A 27,094-nucleotide genomic window follows, 5' to 3' on the forward strand; every position below is an offset into this window, starting at 1 on the left:
GGAGGAGGGCGGCCGACTTCCAGCCTCGCACTCCCCGCTGGGCACAACCAGGAGCGCCGCTCAGGATCGCGCAGCACCGTGTGGCTCCTCTGCTCCACGTGGCTTTGGGTGCGCTGCGCTGCCCAGCGGGGCTGCAGGGAGGGCCAGGAGCAGTGAGGGCACAAAGCAGCTAGAGAGAAAATGCATCTTCATGCAGCCGGGACACAGAACGCACACGGCGGAGGTTCAGGAAAGCAGCAGAAGCCAGACCAGAGCAGCTGTCCGCAGGAAGACATGCAAGACAAAGAAAGCACACAAACTGCAGCAGAAGATAAGAAGGGCTTTTACTTTTTTTCCCCAAGCAGTCCTGAAAGAGGCAAACCATGGTAAGGGCTTTTTCTTTCCATTAGTGCGTTAGGAGGAGCAGAGGAGCGAGTGACCCCGAGCACGAATCTGAGGGTCCCAACACAGTCATGTCACCGCCTATCCGGACGATGGCACCTGGGCACGCTGCTCATGCCGGGCTGGCAGAGCCCAGCTACACCTGCATGTGGGCTGACAGCCAGGAGGGCAGAGGAACCGGTGCCCCCAGTGCTGGCAGCTGCCTGGTGCACGCTGCTGTTTGCCCTTCCGTCATGTTCTGCAGCTGAGCGCGGCTGCTGCATGCGAGCCCCTGACTCAGAGGGGCAGCAGCTCTGGAGATTGAGGCATTTCAGTTCCTTGCTTCCAAGCTGCGGCCAAACAAAAAGAGACCAAGAGCGAGCACACCCTCTGCTCCTCCTGCAGCAGCTCAAGTCTGAGATGTGCCTCAGCAGCTCCTGGCAGCCTCTGGTAAATGAGGATCTTCCCAACAGCCCGCAGCAGCTTTACAGACAAGCTCTCCTTCCTTCACCTCCGGGAAGAGAAATCTGGGGACTTGTTACTCTCCTCTGGAAAAGCTTAAGAGATGACAAGAAAAGTTCAGAGATCTCCTTCTCATCAGGGCATTTGCTATGCAAGACAGCAGGATTTTCTTCAGTCTGCTCAGCACGTCTGTGTTTCAAGGGTATATGCAAATAAAAAGATGATCAAGAAAAGGAAAAAAAGAAACCAACCAACAGCGAGTTTGCTTCCTTTGAAGCTTCAGGTCACCTGCAGCTGTGTGCAACCCTCCGAGCCGTCCTTCCACCCCCGCCCACTGCAATGGCTGCACGGTGTGGAGCTCGCAGAGCTGCCTGGAGACGCTTGGGGTAAAGGATCCTCCAGGAGAGCCGGGGTCGAGAGAGCGGCCAGCCCTCCTAGCACAGCTGCAGCACGAGAGATGCAGAGATCACCAAGGGCCGCTGTCTTCCTCCCCTAACGCAGCCTGTGCAGAAGGGCAGCGTTCAAGCCTGGCATTGCCGTGCCGAGCTCTGGGCTCTCCATCCTTCCCTCCTGTGGGTTCCCCTGGCGCGCAGGCAGCCGGCAGTGATCGCGTGTCCTTGCAGAGCTGCAGCAGTGCTTTGTCTGAAGGCAGCCAGCTCCACGCTCGCAGTCCTGTCTGCTGCTCTCGCATCGCCTGTCCCTCCCTTCTCTCCATCCTCTTTTACCCCTCCCAGCTTTTCCATCCAGCAAGCAGCCTTCGCAGCAGAAGCCGCAGGAGAGGGGAGGGAGACGGCAGCTTTATCACCCTCCAGTGGAAATGACTGACTTCTCAGTGTTTGCTCGGTGACGGACTGCACGGCTCGGGTTTTCAAAGAAACGATGTTACAGGGCTGCTCTGACAGCTCCAAGTGATTTGTGGCTGCGTGAGAATTAATTTATTGAGAGGGAGGCGAGGGAACGGCTCGCTGCGCACCACGGCGTTTCTGGAGGCAGTCGGGGTGTTGGCAAGGGGGAACAAAACCTCAGCAGCTCCTTCCCCCCTCAGCTCCTGAATTTGCTTTAAAAAACTATTATTTACTCCACCTTTTGTACACTCATAAACGTATTTCTGCTTTTAAAGGAGAAAATCTGCAGTAACGCCAAGCTCAGTCTTTCTGGTTTAGAAACCACTTCAAATGAAGGCAAACTGAACGGGGCTGTTTGGAAAGGGGAATGGAGGGGTTAACTGTAAAAAGAAAAAGAGAACAGATGCCTTGGACATCCCTGACTAAAGCCAGAAAAGTCCATGAGATGTGCATCTTCCGAGGATGACACGGGAGCAGATCACTGCCAGCCTCCGTGCCCCCCAGCAAGAGCCTGATCACAACTTCTGATTAAAATAAACGGCTCATCCTCAGCCAACTCAGCCAACTTCCTCCTCCTCCCGCTCCAAATTTCAGGAATCCTGCCTTTAAAAGGTCACAGGGAATGCTGTGGAAGGGGAACAGCGGGCAGAACGTAGTTAGAAATAATTAAAAGTAGTAGTAAAAAGCAAGGCAAGCAATTTGGTTCCTCTCACAATGCTTCTCAGGTGACAAAGCACACCTCAAAGAAAACAGTGAAGGGACAGGGGCACGGTGGGCTCAGGGAGGTCTCTTTACACCTCACTGTTTCCTTGAGGAAGGAATAAGCCTGACGGACAGCATCACCCCATGCGCCCACAAAGCACAACCTGACGTGGTCTGAGGGCACCCAGCCAAGCTTCACCAGGAATAAAAGGCTGCAAAACCAAGCCAGCCTTGACAGAAGAGCCATCCACACACACAGACAATGTGTAGAAGAAGCAAGGCAGGCATTTGTTGCTACAGCTGGGGCTGATGAGAGCTGGAAGTCCTTAAACCTACAGATGGGGCTACGAGCTCAGGCAGTGCATGAGGCAAGAAGGATGAAGCCATTAGTGCTGTCAGATGCAAGAAATACAGCTTTACTGGAACTAAAATCCATTAGCCAAATGCAGACTGCTAATATTTCTTCCTCTTTTGCCCAGCCAAACACCAGGCATGTTTCTCACGTCTCAAGCCAAGTGCAGAGGTAACTCACTGAGCCCCAGAGGTAACTGCTGTCCCTGCAGCAACACCTCTGCCTGCACCAGGCCGATTCACAGAGCACAGCTCCTCAATTCTGAGCACAGGAATGCTGCCTGATGAAGCCCAGCCAGCAGCACACAGGTTTCCTTGCCGAAGCCAGCAGCCCCTGTCCCAGTGCCCTGTGGCTGCAAGGAAGAAGGGGTGAGCAGGAGCTCAATAGAACGTGCGACTGCAAAGCAGAGGTGCACAGAGACAGACTGAATGCAAACATCTCTTCCCAGGTCAAAAAAGCCTTGAGGGTGAGGGTTAAGAACCCCTTAAGAGATGCTGTTCCTCGATCCTTTATCATCCCAGAAGCACTTACCAACACACAACAGATGGACCCCCTTCCCCCCACCTACACCTCCCCACCATCAGGATTCTGCTGGAGAAACACACCTGAAAGGCTTCCTCACGTGCTCCAGCAGGAAATCAGGGGCTGAACCTGCTGGCCCAGATGATTGGGTTTACACAGCAAGGGTTTGGAGACAGAGCGGTGGCTCTGTTATGCTGTTTTACAGGAGAGGAACCAGGGGTGCAGAAGTCTGCCTGGATTTGCAAGGGGCACAGCAGGGGCCAGGCCTCGTCCCAGCACAACTCCAAGGTCCCCTGCTTCTCCTAAATCCAAAGCAACTGTATGTGACAACCACTTGTATGCACACACCCAAGCACGCTGAGCTCCACAGCAGCTGCCAAAGAAGGCACTGAGCCTCTACAAGCAAATCAGTGATCCCAGGCACAAAACGAGTCAGAAGCCCCAGTGTTCTCAAAACCCATCCAATTTTGGAGATGGGAGCGCAGTTGGGAAGCGCCCTGCATGTTAGCGAGGCGATCTGATCCATCAGAACAGCCCTTGCAAACTTCTGAGCAGCAAAAGCGAAACGATGCCAGAAAACAGAAGGGCTGGGCTGTGGGCAGTGCAGGACGTGCTCCGACCTCACAGCAAGGGGCTGGCAGAGCATCCCTGCCTTCACTGCAATGGAAAGGAAAGCACGGCTGCAGATCTGCATGCAGGGCAGCCCTGAGCACGAGGCAGCTCAGCCCGTGGGGACACGCAGCACAGGGAGCAGGCAGCTCACGGCTCTGCCTGCTGCTAAGCCGGGTGTCCATTTTGCTGCGAACTCTGCACAGCTGCAGCTTCTGCCGAGGTGCAAAGCTCCTCCTCTCCCCTCCATGTTAGACCTCTTCCCTAATGATATCGATCAATCACACGCGCTGCGACAGCCACAGCCCGTGGTGGGGAGAGGAGGGGGCTTGGCAGCATGCTGGGTGCTGAGCAGCTGCCGTTGGACTGGACCAAACCCCACACAGCACCCCTGCAAAGCCCTCTGTCCCTGGGAAACATAAAGCCCTGATCAGCATTTAGGGCAGGCATGGGTTAACCCCCCGCTGTGGGCACACGGGGGTCCCTCCTCACCAAAGCAAAAGCCCAAGTGACAAATGGATCGAGATTAGCTGCACTCAGCAGGCGTGAGCTGCATGTGCAGATGTGTATTAGCATCTCATCAGTGGGAGATGCTGCCCACTCGGAGCAGTTTGGAGGTGAGAGATGCAGGAGGACAGAGTCCCTGGTGATGCAGCTCTCCTGTGTCCTCCATCACACCACAGGAAGACAAACAAGCCAAGTTCTGCTTTTGTCTCTGCTTCTGACTAAATGCAGAGAGAGGAATTCATTCATCAAGTACAGGGGAAAAACCTCTGCTGCAGGCAGCCTTGCTTAGTGCATAGCAGCACCTCCAGCTGTGCTTGAAAAAGCCTGGCATCGCCCACATCTGTGAGCACAGCAGACTGACCCCATCCAAAGAACTCAGTCAGCACAACAGCCACACTGACCTGCAGCTGGAACCTGCCTGGCCCTGCTCCAGCAGTGATGGGGAGGAAGATCCCACAGAGAGACCCAGGGGTACCTGGAGGAGGCTGTGGCCCCAGGCAGGCAGGGCAGCTCCTGGCTCCTCGCACGTTGCCACGAGGTTGGTGTCCCAAAGGACGGCTCTGCCACCACTGAACTCTCACTGACAAAAAGCATTTCCTATGCCAACATCTTCAAGGCTCGGGTTGTCTGCAACCCTTGAGCAGTACACGATATTCAGTCCCCCTGGGTCCCCAGACAGCAAAGTTCACCAGCATCCATTTAATCAAGCTCTGCTCGCCGTGTCTCACTCCAAACAGCCGCGTTTCAAAGGCTCCATTAAAGCCAAGCAATTATCTCCTCCTTTGAAGCCCAGCACTCACTCCATACATTGAGGACTCACAGCTCCGCCCGCAGCAGCGGAAGGAACAAATTCATCACCAGCTGCTGCTTTCCAGAGTGAAGCTGCATTTTGGGGAGAGAATTAATCCTCAGGAGCATCTCAGCCATGTAGAAGTGCTGGGGAGCAGTGGGTTGCTCTGCGTGGGACAGAGGCACATCCAGGGACATCTGCACTGACATCAGAGCTCCATCAGTCCCACTTCCCCTTCCTATGCGCTTTCCTCAAAAGAAAGAACAAAAACTATGGGATAAAAGCGTTGTCAATGTTGGGTGAAAGCAGACAGAAGCTCAGAAGGCTCCTGGTTGGCACGTGGAGCCAGGACACTCAATTAGGCCACTGCAGGAGGAAGATTTCTTTCAATCAACTTGGTTCTGACAGCTGCTGTGCATCCTGAACCCAAACTCAGGGCCAGCAGCTCTATTCCACACACCTCAACCTCCTCCACTTACAACATTTATGAAAATGAAAGTGTTTTAACCCGGGATCATCTCCCGATGCTGCATTGCGGAGATAAGAGTTATAACAGTTGCTGGAGGAGGAGGATGCTGCTCTGTTTGAGGAAAATCAATGCGCTCAATGACACCAGGATCCCTCCCTCACCTTGGCTCAAGGAAATTTCTAACGGCAAAGACAAAAGGCACAGCCCCACCATCTCATGCACCATTAATAAAACCAATACAGCCGTGTGCTTCAAGGTCACGGAAGCACGGAGGTAAGAGATGTACCAAGAAATGATGTGATGTCTTGTGTCTGCTGGGGCAATGACAGGGCATCTGGAGTTCCACAGGTGGAAAGCTGGCAAAGAGGCCTAAAAATATTCCAGCAAAATTCCAGTAATGGGGGAGAAAATGACCCCAAAGCCCATGTCAACCCTAATCACAGGGCTGGTTTTGCTCCCCTCTGTGCTGACTTTTAAGACATTCAGGAGGCTGCAATCAGGGTATTTTTCTTCTCCTAATCCAACACAAAGCTGTGCCATGCACTGCACAGATGACAGACCTCCTGGTGGCTAATTTTAGTTGCTCCCTGGTGCAGCTCACTCAGGCTGGAGCACCCAGGGCTGCACTGCATGTGGCTGAGTGCCACATCAGGCTGTGACTGAGCTGGGATGTGGATGTAAAAGCCACCTACTGCACCTTGCTGTGAGTCACGGCTGGGTGGCACCTGGGTACAGGCAGCATTGGAACATTAAACGCTCCTTCCTCTCGTCTGGCCTGAACACTGAAGAAGAAAGGGAAACAGACCCCTCCCCACTGGGTTTGAGACTTGAAGACTAATCCACACAACAGATTTGGGACTCTTAAATACACAAAAAGCTGCTGCAGACACCAAAAGCTGCTGGCAGCAGTCACACCGACACAAAGCACAGAACCCCCGTCCCATCCTCTAAACAAAAGCATTTTGTGAGCCTTAAGGAGCACAACACGTGTGTGTGGAGGGCTGTCAAGTGTTCTGCTCACATCTGAAGGGACGGATCCACGCTTATGTAACAAAAATGAGCATCTTGCTGCTGCATTATGCATGTGAAACAAAAGCGAGCTTGTCGTGGCGTGGTGAGAGCAGCCAACGTGCAAACATGCAGCAGCTCCATTTCAGAGCAACTGCTTAAAGAAAGTTCTTTGTTATCCAGCAGAGAAGAGCAGAAACTCAAGACAAACATATTTGGAGAGGCAGGAGAGAGCTGGAAGCAATTGGTCCAACTTAGCAGCTCTGCTGAGAACAACAGTAACTAAAGGAGGTTGGCGATCAGTAGAGCTTTTTCTCCCCTGGGTGCAGGCTGGAGCCCTTACAGCACCTCTCAGCTGCACTGAATCCTTTGGTACGTGCAAAAGATCTGATCTCCCTCCTACACATCAAGCAAACACCAGTGGGGATGTGATCAGGTTGAGGAGAGGCCATGGGCCACACACCCTGGAGCTGACTTCATTGCAGCAGACTCGCAGAATAGCACAGAACATGTCCCAGGCAGCTGCCAACAAAAGGGAATCATAGGATCCCAGAATGTCCTGGGTTGCAAAGGAGCACAGTGCTCATCCAGCTCCAACCCCCTGCTGTGTGCAGGTCACCAACCAGCAGCCCAGGCTGCCCAGAGTCACATCCAGCCTGGCCTTGAATGCCTGCAGGGCTGGGGCATCCACAGCCTCCTTGGGCAACCTGTTCAGTGCATCACCACCCTCTGATGGGAAGGGAAGGAGAGATGTGCTCAGCTGTGCTGCAGCCATCCCTCTTGGAGCCATGGTTGGGTCACAGCAGCCAGAACACGGCTTTGCTCTGGGCGAAACCACAAAGACACACACACACAAGCTGGGTACGCTACCTGAGATCCTCTGCTGCTCCTGGGAGAAGTCGATGCCTTCGCCAATGGAGCTCATGATTTTCTCAATCTGGAAATAAAACAAAAGCAGGTGCTGTGTTACTGACAGAGCAGGAAGGCAGTCCCAGGGTTTTGCCCACCACAGGCAGCCAGAGGGATCCCACACACAACCATTAAGGTGCCTCTGAGCACAGCGCCCTGCCTGGACAGCCCTTCTCACGGGTGGGTCACTCAAAGGGATGCAGAGAAGTTGTGATGCTACAGAGCCTTCCCTCCAGCCCCCTGCCCATGCCTGAAAACCATCAGCTGCAAGAAACGCATCCCTCTGGAGCATAAACCTCAGGAGGAGAACGGGATCCCCGAAGCTTTCAGCTCTACCTTCAGGAGCACACAGCCTCCCTTGCCTAGAAGGAGTTTGAAAAGAGATCAAGCTTGCAAAAGCAACGTGGGGGGGCAAATGCCTCAGCTGCCCAGGAGAGGGAGCAAGAGACAATCCCATCCATCTGTGCAAACCAAGGGATGGAAGCAAAGCACATGCAATTAAGACACGGCACAAACCACTGCCTGCAGTGGTATCTTTAGCATTGGACATAAATGAACGCCTTTGCAAAAGACAAAGGAAACAAAGTTAATGTTGTGCCAGTTGGGAAGCAGGCAGCGACAACCAGCAGGTTAATGCTGCTCAGATGGAATCTGAGATCTGATCTGATAAATCGCAGCTCAAATCTGAATTTCTAGTAGCTGAAAGCAGGGACCAATGAAAGCCCAGTATTTTTCAGAGAGCAATGGGAGCCCGGAGAGGCTCAGGTCTGCTCGCTTACCTCTGTCTCCAATCCATAACCAGGCAGAAAATAAAACCACAAAGAGCCCCCAGAGACATCCCCAAACAGAAACCTCCCTGCCCAGCACTCCTGCAAGGCTTGCTGCTGAACACAAAGCTGGTGCACAGTCTGAAACACAGGGCAACAAACCTCAGCTCTTATACAACTTTTTCTTTCTGGCCTTTTTGAGGACAGGTTTGGGAATGGAGGCTGAGTTATCCTGGACCCTCTGCTCCCCAGGCGCCAGTAGCAGCAGTGCAAAGCTCAGGGCTGGACTCTGTTAGGGCTGGCAAACAGCACACAGCCCATCTGCAGAGGCTCCTGACAACCCACATCTCCAGTACAGCCCTCCTGGTCCAGCACACGCTGCCAAAGGGGCACTGATGGAGCAGCAGGGTGAGCAGCCAGAGCCCCGAATCCTGATGGAGAATGGATGTGATTGCCTGGGATGCGATGGCTTTTGCTTCCACAAGACAAATCCTTCAGAACTTCCATCAGAAATCACAAGCTGCTTGTACAACAAATGGTATTTGGAGCTCAAAGGATGCAATAAGAAAGAATGAGGTCATATAAGCAGCAAAATTATCCCAATTCCAAGCAGACAAAGATGGCACTTAAGTGACAAGCATAACATGAAACGTGTGCAGGGCGGCTCGGTTTGCAGTGCTCACATCACCAACCCTCCTTCAGACACAAATGCCACAGCCGGTCATCATCCCATCAAATCTGGCTATTTAGGGTCACTGAGGCTGGATAAAATAAGGAAGTCCCAGAAATGCAGCTTTGAGAACTGCAGGAAAAAATAATCATCTTGTTTCTCAGCTCAACTTAAGGCCCTTCCATAAATCAGCAACTTCACAGCAGCTCTAAGTGTGGGGTCAGCAAAACTGGAACTGCTTAAGAGGAAATAACTGGATTTTGCTGAGTATTTCTTTGACTACAACCATGCCTGCTAACTCCTCTCCTCCACTGGAGGCATTTTGGCATTCACCTCGGCTCCATCAGCTCTGCTCCTGTCCACGAGCTCAGCTCTGAAGAGCTTTTCCACTTCTCATTACTTGGGATGAAGCTCAAAGGACGTGTGAGGGATGCAGCAGCCATTGCTTGAGCCTGCAGATGACATCAGGTAACTGAAGAGCATCAATTCCTGCATCTGTTTGTGGGGGAATGTTACTGAGACAGCCAACCTGAGGGTCTCATGCATGTTTCGCAACCAGAACCACCTGCTTTAACTGCTTTTGCCCCAGCAAAGCCTTGAAATTTCACGTATGTACCATCAGCACATAAAGGCCATGAAATACTGGAGGAAAATACTGGGACGGTGCAGAATAAACCTCATCTCCAAATAAGACCGAGGGCTTTGGTACAGCCTGCTTTAGTCCTGGGCTGAGCCCAGGCAGCAGCAGATGCTGGAAGCATTGCCCTCACCACGGGCTGACACCATGACAGATCTGCTTCCTTCCTTGCTTGTGGTTGTTTCCATAGCTGGATCCAAAGCAAGGCTTAATTGTGGGAGCCAGGCCAAGCTCCCCCAGTGCAGTGACTGCTCTCCCTGCAGGAGCTCAGTGCTTCCCAAGCTCTGACAGCTCCGTGCTGAAGACGTGCAGGTGCTTCTGCAGCACTAAAACGCCCACCAACCCTTCCTCAAAAGCAGGGGGTTGCCCAGTGCTCTGTAAAGCTGAATGGCAGGGGAAGAACCACGTGGCAGAGGATCACCTTTCGGGTTCACCCTTTGCTAAACACTGGGTCCATCCAGAGACAGTCTGGGCGATGCAGAAGGGCTGCAACTCACAAAGCAATCCTGCTTCCCCCTCCCTTTGTGCCACGAAGCCCAATGCCAGCCCACAAACCTGGCTGACCACCTCATCTAGGTGCTAAGAATAAGCTGCACAGATACAGAAACAGGGGAGGGACACATCCCTGTCCTCCACACCTGGTCCTCAGCTGCACTCCATGGCACTGAGATGGGGATGGAAGAGAGGATACCTTGAAAACAGCACACACTAATGCTTTTTTGGGCTGCTCTTTCCCAGTGGTTAATTATTTAAATACAAAAATACTGTGTTTAAATATAGTGCTGCAGTTCAGACTTGGTTTTACGCTGAACACTCAGTTCCAATTTGTTTTGGCTTAACCTGTTTTTTTCCACTGAAACACCACGCATCCATCTCCAAACAGGTTGTGTGTTTTAATTTTCCTCCTTCTGCATCCATAGAAATAAAACCACAGGATCCCTCTGTGGGATTTATACAACCATGTCCATTACTCCTAATCTGGAGGGTGCAGGAGGATCTGCACCACGAAGCTCCTTTGGCCCATGAGCCATAAGCAACAGCCCTACAAGGAAAGGAGACAAAGCGCTGCAAAGCTAAAATGCTTTGGTAGAAAGGAAGGGAGACAGTCCTTCAGCAAAGCCAAAAAACAAGAGGTGCAATGCTGCAGAGAGCTTGTGAGCACTGATAGATCTGCACGTTTGCTTAAGCCTTGCTGAAAAATAAAACTGTCCTCAGAATGGAGCTGGGTGCGGCTCAGCATCACCCTTGGGCTGGGAAGTGGTGAGTGCTTCCACGCAGGCAGGCAAGCAGCCACAGAAACATAGCAACTGGAACCGAGTCCAAAACAGAGCTCTGTCTTAAAACAAACCACCCCGAGCAGCTGAGTTCTCATTCACAGGGGAAAGAGGCATTTGTTTGTAGAAGACCTGTAGAAGCCAAGCTGGATGCTGGAGCTGGTCCTCCTGCAAATACCTCCTCACCCCACAGCATTCCAGGCAGCAGGATGCAGCGGTCAGACGTGAGCAGGACACAAAGTGCTGCCCCATAAACATCCCCATTGGACAGCGTTCTGCAGAGGGTGCCACGCAGCACAGGGGGCAAAAATGATGCCCTGCACCCAGCACTGATGCTATGGGGCTCTGCCCCCCCCCCATCCTGATGGGTGGGAGCATGGGGTCCGTGGTGGGGTCTGTATTTGTCTGTCTTTTTTCCCTCCACTGAAGTTTGGAGCCAGCAAATCCATTGAGAGAGACAGAGAGTGGTTAATAAGTGCCAGGGGGCTTTTGTCACCAAAATAAAGCCGGGCTTCATGCAGTAGCGGCAGCCTGCAGCCGTTCATTTGCATGCAGGGAAAGGGAGCTCCATTCAGAAAGCACAGCTCTGAGCAGTGCTCCCTTAGTGCGGCTCTCACCCTGGTTTGGGGGCATCTGTGTGCTACAGGAGCTTTCTGCAAGGGGGGTTTATAAAAACAAACCCACTGCAGAAAAGCCCTTAATTTACCACAGATACAAAAGCACAAGTTTTGTGCTTGGTCTCCGCATGCAGCATCAGTGATTCCCAAGGACACAGCAAGGTTGTCCTGGGATGAGAAGTAACACAGATGGGCATGTCAGCATCTGGGAAAGCAGCTTCTGCACAGAGCTCCACAGCTCTGCTCCCCCAGATGGGCTCTGAGCAGAGCTTCCCCCCCACAGCCCCTCAGAGAACGGGCAAAGCCTGAACTGCTCTGTCCCCAGCAGAGCCCCACAGCCATACCAGAGCCCACAGCAGCTCCAAGAGGGAACGCATGCCCCTGCACTGCCCGTTTCTGCACACCAAACATCACCATCACGATCCACGCACGCCTCAGTGCACAAAGGAGACACTTCTGATGCTTTTACCCTGGAACAAAACCACAGTGTTCTGAGCTAACACCGGGGCACCACGCAACCAAGTGCTTCCCCTCCAAATCCCCATAACAACTTCAGACTTGTTCTCAATTACACATAAGCAGAACAAGATGCAATGGAGCTTTGCTCCCCTGCTACCGTGGGGCACCGTCAGCGCCACCACCGCAGCACACACAGCACAGCAGGGGTCTCTTCCAAGCCCTGCTGCTGCCCCCCAGGCTCAGCTCCCCCCATGATGCATTTTCTGGGGCTGCACGCTGTTGCCCATCTCTTTCTGAGCTGTGCATATAAAAAGAAAAACCTCAAAAGGGGTCAGGACCTTCTGCTTCCCCCTGAGGCTCCTTCCCCATGGGCAGCTTCAAACCACTGTTCTGCAGCACCCCTGGGCAGGAGATAAACACAGCACACAGCAAAGGAACACAGATATGGAGCAATAGAGCAATTCAGATCAAAGCCTGCAATGAAGTAAAGATGCACAGAAACAAATGGCTGCTATCTTCAGTATCACTGCACATAATGACACCCTGCAGCAGAGGAATGATTAAGAATATATCAGGATTCCCATTATAAATCCTTAATAATAAGGAGTTTGTAACCTATGGCACAAATTTGCACAGGGTTAAACCTCAGCAGGTGAGGCAGCAGCTCCACAAGCATATTTTATTCCCAAAAGCTCCTTCGGGTTGGGTTTAAGGGTTATCAGTATTAGAAATTCTAGCAGTTCCTACCAAGTGTCAGGGGTTAAGGCTTCATTATTTCTAAGCTCCTACAATGGAGAGACAGGGCACACTAAGTCTAAAATGGGAAGAAAATGGAACAAGCTGCTTCTCCAGCTTAAAAAAAAGCCCTTTGAGTACAACAAGAACACCCCTAATTGCAAAGCAACAAGCCTCCTTACAGCCTGACACAGCTGCTGTAAGACATAAGAGCAAACTAATAAGGATGCATTGGGGTCAGTGGACAGCACTGGGCACGGGGCAGGCAGTGGCAGAATGCTTCCTGCTCAGCACCACCAACTGTTGCATGGATTTGCTGGTAAACACGAGCTGGTTGTTTGGGGGTTGCTGGGAGGAAAAGCAGCTTCATCAGGATTTAGGAATTTTTATTTTTTTTTAATTGCTGACTTATGAAATCATCTCTTGAGATGCTGCAAGCAGTCCGGGCAGATGGGGAGCTGAGCATGGAGCTGAGCACACAGCTGCAACCTGAGCAGGGCAGGGCAACCAAGGGCTGAATGCAGCCTTTATGAGCACCTCAAAATGAATGTCTGTTAATTGCCACCACCAACCTCAAGCCCAGTGCATGGCTACAGCATCTCCCAGGCTTCTGGTAGGCAGTCATCGCTCCAGCCCAGCTCCTCCTGCTTATTTCAAGCTGAGCAGACACGTGGTGAAAAGCCCCTGCCGAGCCTTCCTCAGCAGCATGAGATGAAGCCCATTGCATCTGATGGGCTGCTTCCCATTCATCAGCCACATCTCACAGCCTGCAGCCCAGCAAAGCGAGGCAACGCAGCCTGAAACCTTCAGCATCGTGGCAGTAACTGCAACAACAGCACAGATAACAACACAGGAGCCAAACCCCAGGGAAAGGCAGGAGGTGTTTTGCAAAGCCAACACGTTGCAGGCTCAAAATGAGGGCACTCGCAGGCAGCAGAGAGATCTGTGTGCAGACATTCATCTGGGAGACAATACAACAGGTGCTGCCTTAACGAGCAATTAGGTCCTGCCTGCTCCACTTTTCTCCTGCTGATGAAAAGAACAGATGATCCAAGGCACTTTCCCCCAGAAAAGTCTTTGGTTAATACATGATTGATACTATTAGCTGCTGTTTCATCCCTGCACGTGGAGGCAAGGCTGCTCAGACCCGGCTGGGATGTGCAGTCAGAAGCACAGAGTGGTTGGGTTGGAAGGGACCTCGCAGCCCTGCAGGGCTTCCCTAAGAGCAGCCTCTGGGACAATTCCTGCTGGCTCCTCACTGCAAACACGAGGAAGGGCTCACTGCGTTTGCTGTGTGCTGCAGGAAGTGCTGTAAGTGCTGCTCAGCAATAAATGCACACATTTTCCAGCTCACTCTGGTCTCTGGGAAACTCCTTTGGGCCTGGATCAGGGATCGCTGCTTCACACCTGTATTTTTGTCCAAACACCAGAGCTAGAAATCAAAGCATTCAGACCGTGCATTTATGTTTCACAACCAGTGTGTCACAGACCAGCAGATTCAGAGCCCCCCAAGTATCTCTTATTTAAGTGCACAGCAAAGTTGGATGTCACCATGCCAAGAAAGACGACGGATGCCAATCAGACAACAGGTGCTCAGGGAGGTGGGATGGCTGCATGCTGCTCATTGTGAACCCACCGTAGCAAAGGCAAAGACTCCTGAAGAATATTGAAGCAATTCAGATCCCCACAGCTGTGTTTGGGGGCCAAAGGCAATGTGTTACCTTCCTGCAGCACAGCTGGGCAGCTCTGGAGGCTTCAGAAGGACTACATACACACACACTGTTCTAAGAAGAACTTCTGCAGTGCTCTAAGATGTTCCGTAAAGTGGAAGAGAATATAAAGAAGGACTGAATAAGGAATGCTTGGGCTTTATGTTTGCCTTTCAGAGCAGAACTGCAACCAACAAGGCTGCTGTGTAGGCTCTGTTTGCTCAGAACGCTTTGTTCTCTCCTGCTTTACAGCAAACCCGAGCTGTGAAAACACAAGTGTTCCTAAAGGTAATGTGAGGGTGGAAGAAATCTTGCCAGTGGGGACAAAGGGAAATTTCCAGCACTGAGGATGATAAGAATTCCTGACCTTAGCACAGGAAAAAAGAGAGGAAACGTTGGGATCTGGAGACAATAGAATAATCAGCCCGTTAATTAAGACAACTGAGATCCTGAAGGACACATTTGTTTAGAACAGCAGAAGTCAGGATGAAAACACTGAGCATATCACTTCTTGTCCCATAACCAAAGTATCACAAAACATTACAGAGGAGCAAAGGGAAACCTGGAAGGAGCCCTGAGGAGCACAGAGCCAGCGGGAGGCAGAGGATGGGGGCTGAGGAGCACAGCAAGAGCCCTGGGGCTGGGAGCAGCCCACTGCCACAGCTCAAGGCCAGGGCAAGAGCTCCAGATTAAACACCAGAATCCACAGGATACACCAAGATTTTAGGCAGCACAGGCTGACAAGCAAGGATGGAAGGAGCCAGTGCCATCCTCGGATGCTGCAGGACAGCTTGCAAGCTGCAGCTGGGGGGGGAGCAAGGACAGGCTTAACGTATGGATTCCCCAACTGCAGCCGTCACCTGAAACCTCCGTATCTGATCCACAGCATTGGCCATGCAGGAGCTGCAGCCCAGAAGGTGAGCTGAGAGCTTGTCAGAACAAGGAACCCCGAGCTCTTAGAGGATGCAGTTTCACCAGGCACAAAATAGCAGCTCTCCCCCTGAATAGCAAAGGGAAAGATTTGCATTTCCTTTCAACATCAGTGTGCAGCTCTGAATTTCAACTTCTGAGTGTATTTTAAGGCAGTGGTGGTTTGGCATGGAGAGCTTTCCTCAAAGGTTCACATCTCGATGCAAATACTCCTAATCCTCAACTCTAAGAGCGTAATTAAGGCAGCAATTCCACAGAGTGCTTAAGCAGCCAAGCAGCCCTGACAAGGTGAATGGAGCTCAAGCCCTTCAAGCCACTTCAGCACAACCTCTACCATCGTGCAGCTCTTCAAAACCCATGGCAGAAAGCAATGGGGATGTGCAGCTCACTCCTATGGAGCACACAGCACAGGCTGCAATTGCTTGCAGGAGATGAGGATGGCTGTCCAGTGCCATAATTAGACACAAATTATTCATTAATTCACCAGCTAATTCACTTCGGAGGGGGGGGAGGAAGGCATCAAAGTGGTGGGCTGTGTGTTTCCTTTTTCTAAAAAAAAGCTTAAAAATAAAAGCATGTTTTATTCAGCTCCCCCAGTTTCTTCCCAAGCTGCCTTAATCTCCTCCTGGAAGAGCTGCAGACACAGCAGCCACCTCACTTTGTGAAGCTGATGCTGGAACCCTCTGAGCCGTTCACTGCAAATTCAGCAGTGGAGCTGCTCACTTGGTGGCTGGAAGAGGCCCTGTGTGGCCGTAGGGATCCAGGTCTGCAGCTCCTCAGCAGCACCCCTGTGCTCTGCCCCCAAAAAGGCTTCCCAAACCATTTGTCTCACCAATACCTCCAGTTCCATCCACCCCCAGCCTCACAGCACTGTCTGTGCATCAGACAGGTCAGCTCAGCTGATCTCCTGGACAAACAGAGCCCAATTTATCTGCTATGTGCGTTCAGTGGCTGTCAATCGTCCTGCAAAAGCAACGCTGCGTAGGACGCATCTCCCAGATACCTGAAATATTGCTTTTAGGAAGCTGACAGCACAACAGGGGGTGGGGAGCACAGCCCAGCTCCTCTCCAGCCATCGCTGCCCCCTGGGGCCGCTGTAGCAGCACTAATTGCTCTCACTGTCAGGAGCAGCTTCCCCAAGGAGCAGAGCAGTTTGCTGAGGAGCTGTGGGGTTGGGATCTCTCCTCCAGCACAGCCAAGCTCGGCTGCTCGAGGAATAGGAGGATTCAGAACTGCAGCAGGAGAAAAGGAATGGTTCAACACCTCAACCTGGCCAAAAGCCATCAGGTCTTATGGGCCCGGAACAAAGCACGGCTGTTGTCCATCCCCCAGACTTCACTGAACCGCTAACAGAGGTTCATACCTGCCTTTCATCCAGGGAGGCTCGTGATGCTCAGGGGGAAAGCAGCTCAGCACATCTGGGCCCGAGCCCTGCCAGGTGTGCTCACCTGCAGCAGCACCTGCAAAGGGACCCGGATGGATGCACAGAGCAGGCTGGCAGCAGGGCTGAGCCCCACTCCTTCAGGAACACAAACAGTTTATCCTCCTATGCAAAATTCATGGTGAGCGATGCCGGCTGTGCACTCCTCTCACGGCTGCTCAATATTCATGAGCCACTTACACCAAACAAATTCACCACTTCAGCCCTCTGAGGGCAGTGCTCTGCTGCACACGTGGCTCCTCTCCCTGCCCTCACTTCCCAGGCAGCAGCAGGAACAAGTTTTGATCCTCACCTCCTTCAGTCCTCCTCTGCTCCCTGGGCAATACAGCGCTGTTTGCTTTGCTTATCTCTGCTTGCTTACAGCATCTGGGGGCCACGGTGTGCGTCCCTCTGCAGCACGCAGCTGGGCCAGGCCCTCAGAGCTGCTCAACAGGGAGCGGGGCTGAACGCTGCCAAGTGAATCACTCCTTCCCCAGCCCACCCCTCTGGCAAAGCTGCACCACCTCCCACTTCCAACAAAGGGCATTGGCAGCGGGCGGCTGCAGGGCCGTGACCCTTCTGTCCGAGCACAGATCTCCCTGTGCACGCTCACCCACGGCCCAGAGCAATGCTGGCTCTGCTTACAGATCCATCCATGCACAGACACAACCCGGTCCCCCCCTCTCCCCCGTGCCCCGAGCAGACACACCTACTGCTGGCTGTGGGCAAAGCCCTTCCGTGCCGCTGCAGCTGCACACGGATCACTTTCCTCCTCGGCTGCCTGCATAAAGGCTATTAAAAGGAACAGAATAACGCCTATAAATCTGCCATTGTTCCCCCCAGCACAGAGGCAGTGCCTCAGTGAGGTTTTGTCAGCTGGGGAAATTCCGAGGCTGAGAGTCACGCTGGACTCAGGGCAGCTGCATTACCTCCATTCAGGGAACTAATTAAATCTCCAGCAACATCACTTCTGCTAATGTTTAAATCTTATTGTCACCATTATGACCGGCCGGATCAGCCCCCTTCTGCACATACAAATCACTGCAAAAAAACCCCAAAACAACCCACATGTTCCCTGCAGGTGCGAACCCAGCATTTCTCACCACCAACCACAGGAGCCTTGTGATATTCTACAGCAAGAAGCGGACTGGCCGCACGAATCACCAACCAGCAGCAGCTCCATTTCATGCTATGCAAAAAACTGCTCTGCTTCACAAAGTGTGCCCCTCCTGCTGACAGCATCACAGAGCTGCACGTGCACCAGGAGGCAGAGAGACCCTGCACACTTCTGTGCGGAGTCTTAAGGAGCAAAGCCAGCGAAAGGCAATGAATCGCCAGCTGCCGGCTTGTCTCACTATGTTTAGCTTTGCAGAGAGTTTTCCAGTGGGAACCACGATATTCTTCACATCTCACAGATGGGGAAACTGAGGCAGAGAGGAGGGAGACTTGTCTGGAATCAATGGGGAGGTCTGTGATAGCTAGGAGAGCCCGAGGCAAATCCAGCCACGGGGTTCTGCTACAGAGCAACTCCACGAGGTGTTCAAATTACCTCAGAAAGTGGGAAAACATGTAAAACCATCAGGTTTTGATCATACCAATATTTTCACATTCGACCCGCTCCACTGCAGACAGATGGGAATTTTTCACATTCTTTCTAAATTTCCTCACCTAAACACGGCGCGGAGGAAAAGCAGATTTCCCTCCTGTGGCTCATTGGGCAGCACGGGCTGGGAGCCACGCTTTCTGTTTACAAGCAGGGAAGCAGATTTGCAGGCTCCCTTCTCCAAGCAGCGGAAGCACAGGCATGCTGAGCTCTGACCTCTGCTACCAGTAAAGCTGTGCAACTCTGCAAAGCCAGAGGCTCCTTTCCCTTTCAACATTTGCTGTAAACAGTTTGGTGAGGCACGAAAGGCACAGGGAAAGCTCTCCGCTCCTTTCAGATGTGCCTTCCGTTACAAAACCTTTCGCTAGCAGCTGCACTGCAACTAACCCAGCTAATTAGCAGCAAAGCCTCCGCAACCAAAACACCTGCAGAGGAAAATATGTATTTGGAGACGCATCAGGGAGAAAGCACGCGGACTGAAGGATGGGAGCGCCAAGGGACGATTCCCACTTCACTTCTATCCCTGTGGAATACCTCCGTCTTCCACCAAATGTGATTTTATCCCTGGGCTGGGGTCACAGAGGCAGCTGAAGCACACGAGGGGCAGGCAGGAGGCACAGCCATCCCATGGGGCAGCCGTTCCCCTCTGCCACGAGCCCGGCACACACAGCCCTGACCCCCAGCACACGCCGGGGCCATCTATTTCCCTTCAGTGTACAAAGAGTGGTTCATGTGAGCTTATCTCCTCCGCAGCGCCGCCGCTCCACCAGCACAGAATCATCTCCAAAGAATGTTTCAGTAATGCTGCGGTGCTGGATTTCAGAGGGACACTTAATCTCGCCCGAGTGGTTCACCAGGGCCAACTTTCTGAGCATGAAATATTTAACTATCCACAGGCCTCCCGGACTACAATAAAGTGCCTTCTAACAAGCCTCCAAGATAACCATGTGAAGTAGGAGATATTACATACATAAAACAGCTCAATTACTCTCTGCTCTCCAGCTCCGTGAGCCCAGGACACAGCTCACCCCCAGCAGCGGGGACCCAGGCACAAAACCTCTGCTCTGAATTCTGGGGGTCTGAAGGTGAAAAATTGGGAAGAGGGAGTCAGCATGAATCCATGAGGATCACTGCTATCAATACTCCCTCATTTTGGGGGTGCTAAACTTATCTGGCTTGCCCTGCATTAAGTAACTTAAAAGAACAAAACCTTTGAAAAGCCCCCAACCACTTGCAGTTCTGTTTCTCCTCACTCCAATTAAGGTGTTAAATGCCAAAAGAGAGCTTTAACCACTTGTAACTCAGCATTTCCTTCTGGCTGAGATGCGAATTAGTCAAAATAACGCGAACCACCCACGAGCCCCTCTGAAGACCTGCAGCAGAGAGGAGCTCACGCTGCACGGTTTCATCCCTGGCACAGCAGCAAACTCAAACTCACCTCATCCCACTCCGAAGCAAAGGACGGCGACTTCTCCAACCTCTTCTTCCCAGTGCTGCAGTTGGAGAGCGATTCGCTCCGGCTCCCCATGGCATCGTCCTCCGTTGGGGAGCAGGTCAGGAGGTCGGAGTCTGATTTGGACAAGCTGCGGCTGAGCTTGAGCTCGGCTTTGGGTTTGCTCCCCGGGTGGGCTCTGCCCACAGCACCACCTCTGTCCCCCTCGTCCTCGGCAGCGCCGGGGTGCTGGAGCACGTGGGGCGTGCCTACAGTTTCAGGATCCGCCCGGTTGACGTGAGCGTGTTGGACGGTTGCGTAGATTGCTTTCTGGTTGTGTTCTGGAGAGCCGGTCGGTGCTGATGCAGGGGCAGGTAAATCAGCATCCTCCAGCTGCATAGCAGGTGGGTGGCTCGCTGCTTCCACGCCTCCTTTCTCCGCGGAAGGAACGAGCCTGAAAGGGTCCTCGCTTATTTCACAGATGGGGGAAGAACCGTGAAGCAGCCCCGAGAACTGCTCCGGAACCTGGATGTCCTGGGTGTCTGCAGAGTCCTGGCTGCGGCCACCGCTGCTCCTCCTGTGGTCTTCAGGGGGATGAAAGCAAAGGAAGAAAAAAAAAGTTTAAAAGATGGAAGAAGCTGCGAAATTCCAGCTCTCCCTCTGCCCTCCCTCAGCGAGGGAGGGAGAGATAAAGAGAGAACAGTTCCGTATTGTTCCGCGTACTCAACTTGTACCCAAAGTCGTGGCATTTATGAAATTCCAAACACTGGCCTGATTTATGCAATCTGGCAGCTCTCCGTGTTGTTTTATTCCTGTTAACACTAACTATCAGGCCTTGCTATATAAGGCTAAGACAAGTGCTAAGTATATCCTGCAGAGAGAGCGAGCGAGGTAGGAGAAGCAGAGACGGAGCTCCTGGAACATCTGATACATTTCCATAAAGGCCAAAGTGTTATTTAGAGCGGTGCTCCCTGCTCTTGGCACCAGCTGCAGGGTGGGAAAAACTTCTGGACTGCAAACAACCTGCAAGTTCCAAAAGCTGCTCCCCAAAAAAAACAATGCCTTCCTCCCTCGTGGTTTCCGAGTTTAACCTCTCCTCCTTGCTCAGGGGAGAGAAATAAACAGTTTATGCAATAAAAAGCTCCATCAAAAAGGCTCTCTGCTGCAAGCTGAGCACTGAATGCTAATGCAGAAAGCTGTGTGCACGAGTGGCTGTCCCAGAAATGCGGCGCTGTTACTTGGTTACTGCTGTGCTAACATCCCCAATATCAGGTAAATCATCAATAATTGACCGGTCCCAATTGCCAGGTGTGTGCACCAACACACATACTCACCTCAGCCAGGTTGTACACGTGCATCTGAGCTGCACAAGCAAAGGTTAGAAAAGCAAGGAAACACAGCTCGCAGGTCCTGGGATCCCCACCACCTGCCTGTGGTGGCCTGCAGATTTTAACCACTTCCATTTACTGCCCAAACACTTGGGTGGGAGAACAACTAAAAGCACACTGCAGCACAGCAATAAAACAAAGCACCTCCATAACGTGGCTCTGAAATACAAGGAGGGTATCTGGACATGAAGAGGAAACTCCTTGGTTTGCTGCTCTCAGGAGCTGTCAAAGGAACGCTCATCTCACTGAGCGAGGCGAACTGAACTGATCAATTTTGCTTCTCTTTAACAAGAAGCAGCTATTAGCAACAACAGTGAAATTAAGCTCCTTCCCCCCAGCATCCTTTTTGCACTAAGCTTGACCAGGTCATTTCCAAGCACATCTGGTTTTGTGGTGCATCCCCACACCAGAAATGAGGCAGGAAGGGCCTGAATCAGCCATTCATCCTCGCACGCCATGCAGATCCCGGGGTCTCACGCGCCCTGTGAGCGTCAGCCAGTCCTCACAGGCATCTGTTTACTGCACAGAAATGCAGAAAGCAGCTTGCTGGCTTGGCAGCTGAGTCAGGAACAGCAAAAGCCTGAGCAGAGGTTAACAGCCAGGGCAGGACGCTGGCAGACCTCGCTGCTCGCCGGCGTTAAGTGATGCTGGGGCTGATTTTGTTCCGGATCCTATGAGTTTGGATTCCAGGACAATGAAGTAGTTGTTGATCATCCTGCATGGGTACATATCCCACACGTTCTGTGGCTGCAGCCACTGAGGGCAGGCGTCACTGCAAAGCTTCACCTGCACTGCGCCCAGCGTGGGCTGGGAGCGCCGGGAAGAAGTGAAGGTCAGGCTGCATTTGGTTGGTGTGCACAAAGATCTGAGGTTGTAATGCTGGAGAGAAAGCTCAGAATGGATGGGACATGCTGTATACGTAGCAGAGACCGGTGTAAGAAAGTTACAGATCCTGAAAGAGGGACTGGACACAGGCGCATTACCCTCTAATGGACTGGAAGGAATTGGATCCTTTACCAATTCAACAGCCCTTCCTCTTCTCCTCACCTCTCCCGTGTCCCAGCTTAACCTCTGCTGCCATTCCTGCTGAATGCAGTGAGGCAGCTTGGAGAAGTTTGTGCCACGTGCTGGGTGCAGCCAGAACAAAGTGCTCCAGAGCTCACAAAGGGGCTCCTGTTGCACAGAAATCACAGCCACCCATTCATCCTCCAGACGATGGAGACAGACTCTGAAATACAAGAGAGCTGCCAGGGAAGGAAGGGATGGAGCAAAGGGAACAGCACTCGCAGAGAAGATGAGGAACCTCTTGAAAGAGACATCTCAGAGCCTGTAAGGCTGCCCCAAAAGCTGCAGGCAGAAGAACACATGTAGGATGGGAGGAGTGGCCTCACTCCTTTTTACCATTGAGGTGCACAGGGGGCTCTCCCCAGGTTTTACTTTTTGGGGTTTCAACTCAAGGTGCCCCAGGGTGGGAGGAGAGGCCAGAGCCAGTGCTGGCCAGTGACCACAGGCCTTTTCAGGCCGTGTACATTCTTTGGGTAAGTTGCTTATGCAGTTCAGCCAATGATCATGGCAAAAAGATGAGCAGTGTTCCCCTTTAAAGTACACAATGAAACAGGGCAAGGAGAAAATAATACCTAAGGGCTAGGAAAGCAGAGAGAGTCCAGGTCCATCCATCTGTGGTACTCCATGGGATTTAGGTATTTATTATCTACCTTTGAAAGCATCCCCATCCAATTGCACCTTTTCACTCACAAAAAGGGAGTCGTTCTTAAATACGGATTTGAGCTCAAGTCCCTTGGCTGGTTTCACACCCAAGCACAGCTGAGTTCCTCAGCCAGCTCCTGCTGCAGGATTCACCCACAGAAGGGTTTGCTTCCACTGCACAGAGCGCATTTCCAGGCACAGACTGTCTGCTTCCCAGGAAGGATTCAATTACATGCTCTCCTGCCAGCAGTTTGATGATCCCAGATATGAAGCACTTCCCTAACACCAAGCTGCAGCCACATTGCCTCCAGCAAGTTTGTTTCCCTAGATATCATCAGGAGGGTTTGTTTCATGCCCCTGGATTAGGAGAATCAAGCTGTTATTGCAGCCGCTCTCTGCTCAAGCTTCCCAACCTTAGAATTTAGCAAGGACATATTCCAGTCTCTAATCTTCACCTACAAAAGGCTCTCTGTGCTACATCATGTAATTTGTCAGGTGGTGAGCATGCAAATCCAGCTCCTGTGGCATAAAAGGCTGCAGCAGAGAGGAAAGCTGGCCTTTAGAGTACTACTTTAGAGGTGCAAAAATAACCTTCAACTGCAGTAAAATAGAAACACAAAGGTTCATTTACATAGCGAGGTACTGCATGTGAAATTCAGAAATGTATCTCCATCACCTCAGTTGTTTGAGACAAAATTTATCCTCCAAAAGCCACCTAAACTTGTGGCCGTGTGCACTCCCTCCCCCACCGCCCTTCAAGAAAGTGAAGGGAAGGAACGCTGTCCTCGTGTTACCCTGCATGGAGGTTTCTCAATACATTGTGACAACAGAAATGCAGGCTTGGATCAAAGACATGGAGACAGGATCTGTCCTGCAGTGATGACAAAACCAGAGGAGAGCAGTCAGGCCTTGGTCCTACGTTACCATTCATCTCAGAGCAAACCAAGAAGCTTGCATTCCTTCCAACCCTGCTTTGTACCAGCCCTGTTCTGCCCACCTCACAGTAAAAATCCCCCCGAAGCACATTTTGTCCTTTTGTGATTGGTCAGTTCAGACATCTGGTCTAGAGAACAGCGACACTTCTGGCTGAACCAGCACAACCACTGAGGGAAGCTCCAGCAGGAGGAAGGGTGAGCTGAGGACCTCAAGCTGGGCTTGCTATGGCAGCACGCCAGCAGGAGCTCAACAAGCACCAACAGCTGATAACCACCATGAAGAGCCATTCAGTCCTACCTGAGGCTGCTGACAGCACTGGCCGATGGCCCTCCTCAGAAGCAAGACAGACATCCACACTCAGAGGTGTTTTCTGCATTCATCCTCCTTCAGTCTCTCCCTAAACGCAGCAGGAGTTGCACAGTCTCCTCCCCATCAGTCCATGCACACTTCACCACTCTTGGCTTATTTTCAAGTCCTGTTACAAGGTCTGACAGCCCTGACTTCATGCGTGAGACTGCACGTAGTTTCCTTACCAAAGAGATGGGAAAGCATTTGGCTCAAACTGCTTCTGAGACTCTGCCCGAAACAATCAGCCAACTTTTCCTAGTGCTCCAGCATGTGACAGCAAACTGCTGCAACATACACAAAAGGCAACCAGAGCAGGGCAGATAATGCCACATTCATCTGGTCACTGGACACAAGACAACTTGCAGCAAGGGGAACAAAGGCAGCTATCACATATGAAAGACACCATTAAAAACAGCGTGCTTGCCACTCTGCCTGGCAGCTGCCCTGAAGAGCACATCAGAGTCCTTCTCTTCTGACCAAAGGCTCCTCCAGAAGTCACCAAGCAACATCTGGAAGCACAGCCTCTCAGATCGAGGGCCAAGCAGCAATTCCAAGCCATGTCTCAGTCTGCTCTTTGTCCTGGAGCTGAGCTGCTGCCTTTGATGCTCCAGGACCCCTCTGATCCAGAGGTGGAAAAATTCTCCAACACCTCAATTTGGTCCTTGGTTCCTTGCTCAGCCCTCGCTTAACTTCTGCCAAAAAGACTCCACTACTTCCCAAACGTCCTCTCTCCCCACATCAGCACATACTCACGTTTCAGACTCAGCTACATCTGCTTCCCCATGTCCTCCCAGCATCTGACCTCAGCTACTGAGAGCTGAACATTTGCTTTTGTGTAAGGCAGGAGATTTCAAAGCTGATCCGCTCTTCCAGAGCAGTTAGGAAACATCCTGTGCAGAAAGAAACTACCTGTGGCTGCTGTGAGGGAAGAACAATACAGAGGGGGGGTGGAAAGGAGAAAAAAGAAAAAAAAAAGGGAGTAACTACCAAACAGCTGCTTCATTTCCTACTGGGGTCATGAAACCCGAAGCAGGTGAAAGATGACATGGGGTCCTGGCAAAGATCTGCAGCTCCTGCAGAGCACAGACACTGCCACATGTGCAGCCATGCTGCAGGGAGCTCTGAGCTGCTTTGGAAAACAGCTGCTACCTCTGGAGAACAGACATGAGAGGGTCACAATAATCTCCACATTCAGCACTACAAGGAGAGCAGTGGGAAATGCCCCTGCTGAGCTTCAGCCGTACACAAGGTGAGAAATACATTGGAGGGGCCCCTTCAGAGCAGCTCCTCACCTGCATCAGATCAAAGGCTCCTTCCTCTCACACTGGTTATAGCTCTCCTGTATTTAAGGAAGTGAGCATGTCCTAGAAAAAGAGAAAGCTCTCCTGCGTTCCTTGGATTCCCCCCCACCACAACAGTGGAAAGGGCTTTAGGTTCCTCACAAACACAGTTACAATGAATCTCACATTAAGCTGCAATTGGTAGCCACAGAATGGAGAAGAGGCAGCTCACACTTGAATGATCAGCAGTAGCTGCACACTGGAAAGATCTCCTGAAAGATTCTGGTTCAATGGCTGTTGCCCAGGGACTATTCCCTCGCTGAGACTGCAGAGTGCCAACCTGAAAAGCATCCGAACTTTGCCTCGGGCTGCAAGTGGCTTTGGCAGACACTGGTGGGAAAACAATGACCTCTTGTGCCACCCCATCCAGGCCAAGAGTGCAGCAGGACTCGAGGAAGGAACACTACCGTGCTGCAAGGGAAAGCAGAACTGAGAATGCTGCAGCTCTTACAGGGAGTCAGAGAGGCACCACAGCGACTCTGCGTGATCCTCAAAATGAGATGGGTTCCGGGTTGAGAGTCCAAATTGAATCCTTCCAAATTCCTGCTCAGAAGTTTTGAATAAAACAAGGGATATTTCTGCTTCAAACAAATCTTTTGCTGTTGTTGAAGGGGAGCCAAAAGCCCAGAGACAGCCAAGGTGTTTGCAAATCCCTGCAAAGCACAGAAGTCCCTCTGGGACAAGAGAGCCAAGTTCAGTACCTAACCTGGTCACACAGGGGATCTGCAGCCAGATCCAGAGAAGAGCTTGCTCTGCACATGTTTAGTTTCATCATGTGTTAGTTTACATCTCCATTTAGCTTTAATACACAGCAGAGTGTTGTTTTTATTACCAGGACAGGCAGGCTGATCATCTGCTGATACAAACATGCAACACCAGCAGGTCTCTAAGCTCAGCTGGATGCAGAGCACGGCTCATTCAGTGCTTGCATTGCTTCATCTCACTCACAACAACACTGCACAGCCTTCCAACTCTGCCCTGACAGTGCACAGTATTCATTTATGTTCTAAGTTACCACCGTGGGTCCCTGCAAACTCTCAGCTGTCAAGAACAGCGGATTTGCTCTTCCTCTGTGTACATTTTGCACAGGAACGTTTAGATCTCTCCATTATAAAAGGGAAGATCACCAGGAAACAAAACAATTGCAATACAGAGTCCAGACGCCCCACCCCACAGCTTTTAATCGTTCCAAGTGCTCTGCCCTCCGTGTTTTTGCACAGTGCATTTTGGGATGGTCACTTACCTTTTGTTTTTCTATCCACTGCCACTGGCTTTTTAGTCTCCGCTGTAAGCAACAGCTCATAAGGGTGCTCCTCTTCCTCAGCTCCACTTCCTCTGCTCTTTCCTCGTGCAACAGTGGCCTAATGAAAAACAGCATAAGCAAAGCGGTGCAATTTACTCCTGCAAGGCCTCTTCATGCCATGGTTTAAGCATGGAATTGGCAGAGCCAACACCTTTGCAGTGGACAAAAACATAAAACCAAAACATAACCAAAATAAAAACAAATCCACAAAGCCCAAAAGACAGAAGATCCCCAAAGACCTTTATTTTCTAGTAGTTAAGGCTGCTGACAGCTTTCTAGCGCTG

General features: G+C 51.7%; 1 protein-coding gene across 13 annotated transcripts in view; it reads right to left on the reverse strand.

Annotated features, from left to right (window-relative positions):
* The window catches only part of ANKS1A (ankyrin repeat and sterile alpha motif domain containing 1A), an 81,639-nt gene that overhangs the window by 18,682 nt on the left and 35,863 nt on the right, over positions 1 to 27,094 (reverse strand). For all 13 annotated transcript variants that reach the window (XM_048925682.1, XM_048925686.1, XM_048925675.1 and 10 more), the window contains 3 exons: positions 26,751 to 26,868; positions 19,795 to 20,372; positions 7,497 to 7,563 (listed from right to left, as the gene is read on the reverse strand). In XM_048925682.1, the coding sequence (XP_048781639.1) occupies positions 7,497 to 7,563; positions 19,795 to 20,372; positions 26,751 to 26,868 (763 nt within the window). The remainder of the gene's footprint in view (positions 1 to 7,496; positions 7,564 to 19,794; positions 20,373 to 26,750; positions 26,869 to 27,094) is intronic.

This window comes from Lagopus muta, chromosome 24 (genome assembly GCF_023343835.1).
Source record: "Lagopus muta isolate bLagMut1 chromosome 24, bLagMut1 primary, whole genome shotgun sequence".
Taxonomy (NCBI): domain Eukaryota; kingdom Metazoa; phylum Chordata; class Aves; order Galliformes; family Phasianidae; genus Lagopus; species Lagopus muta.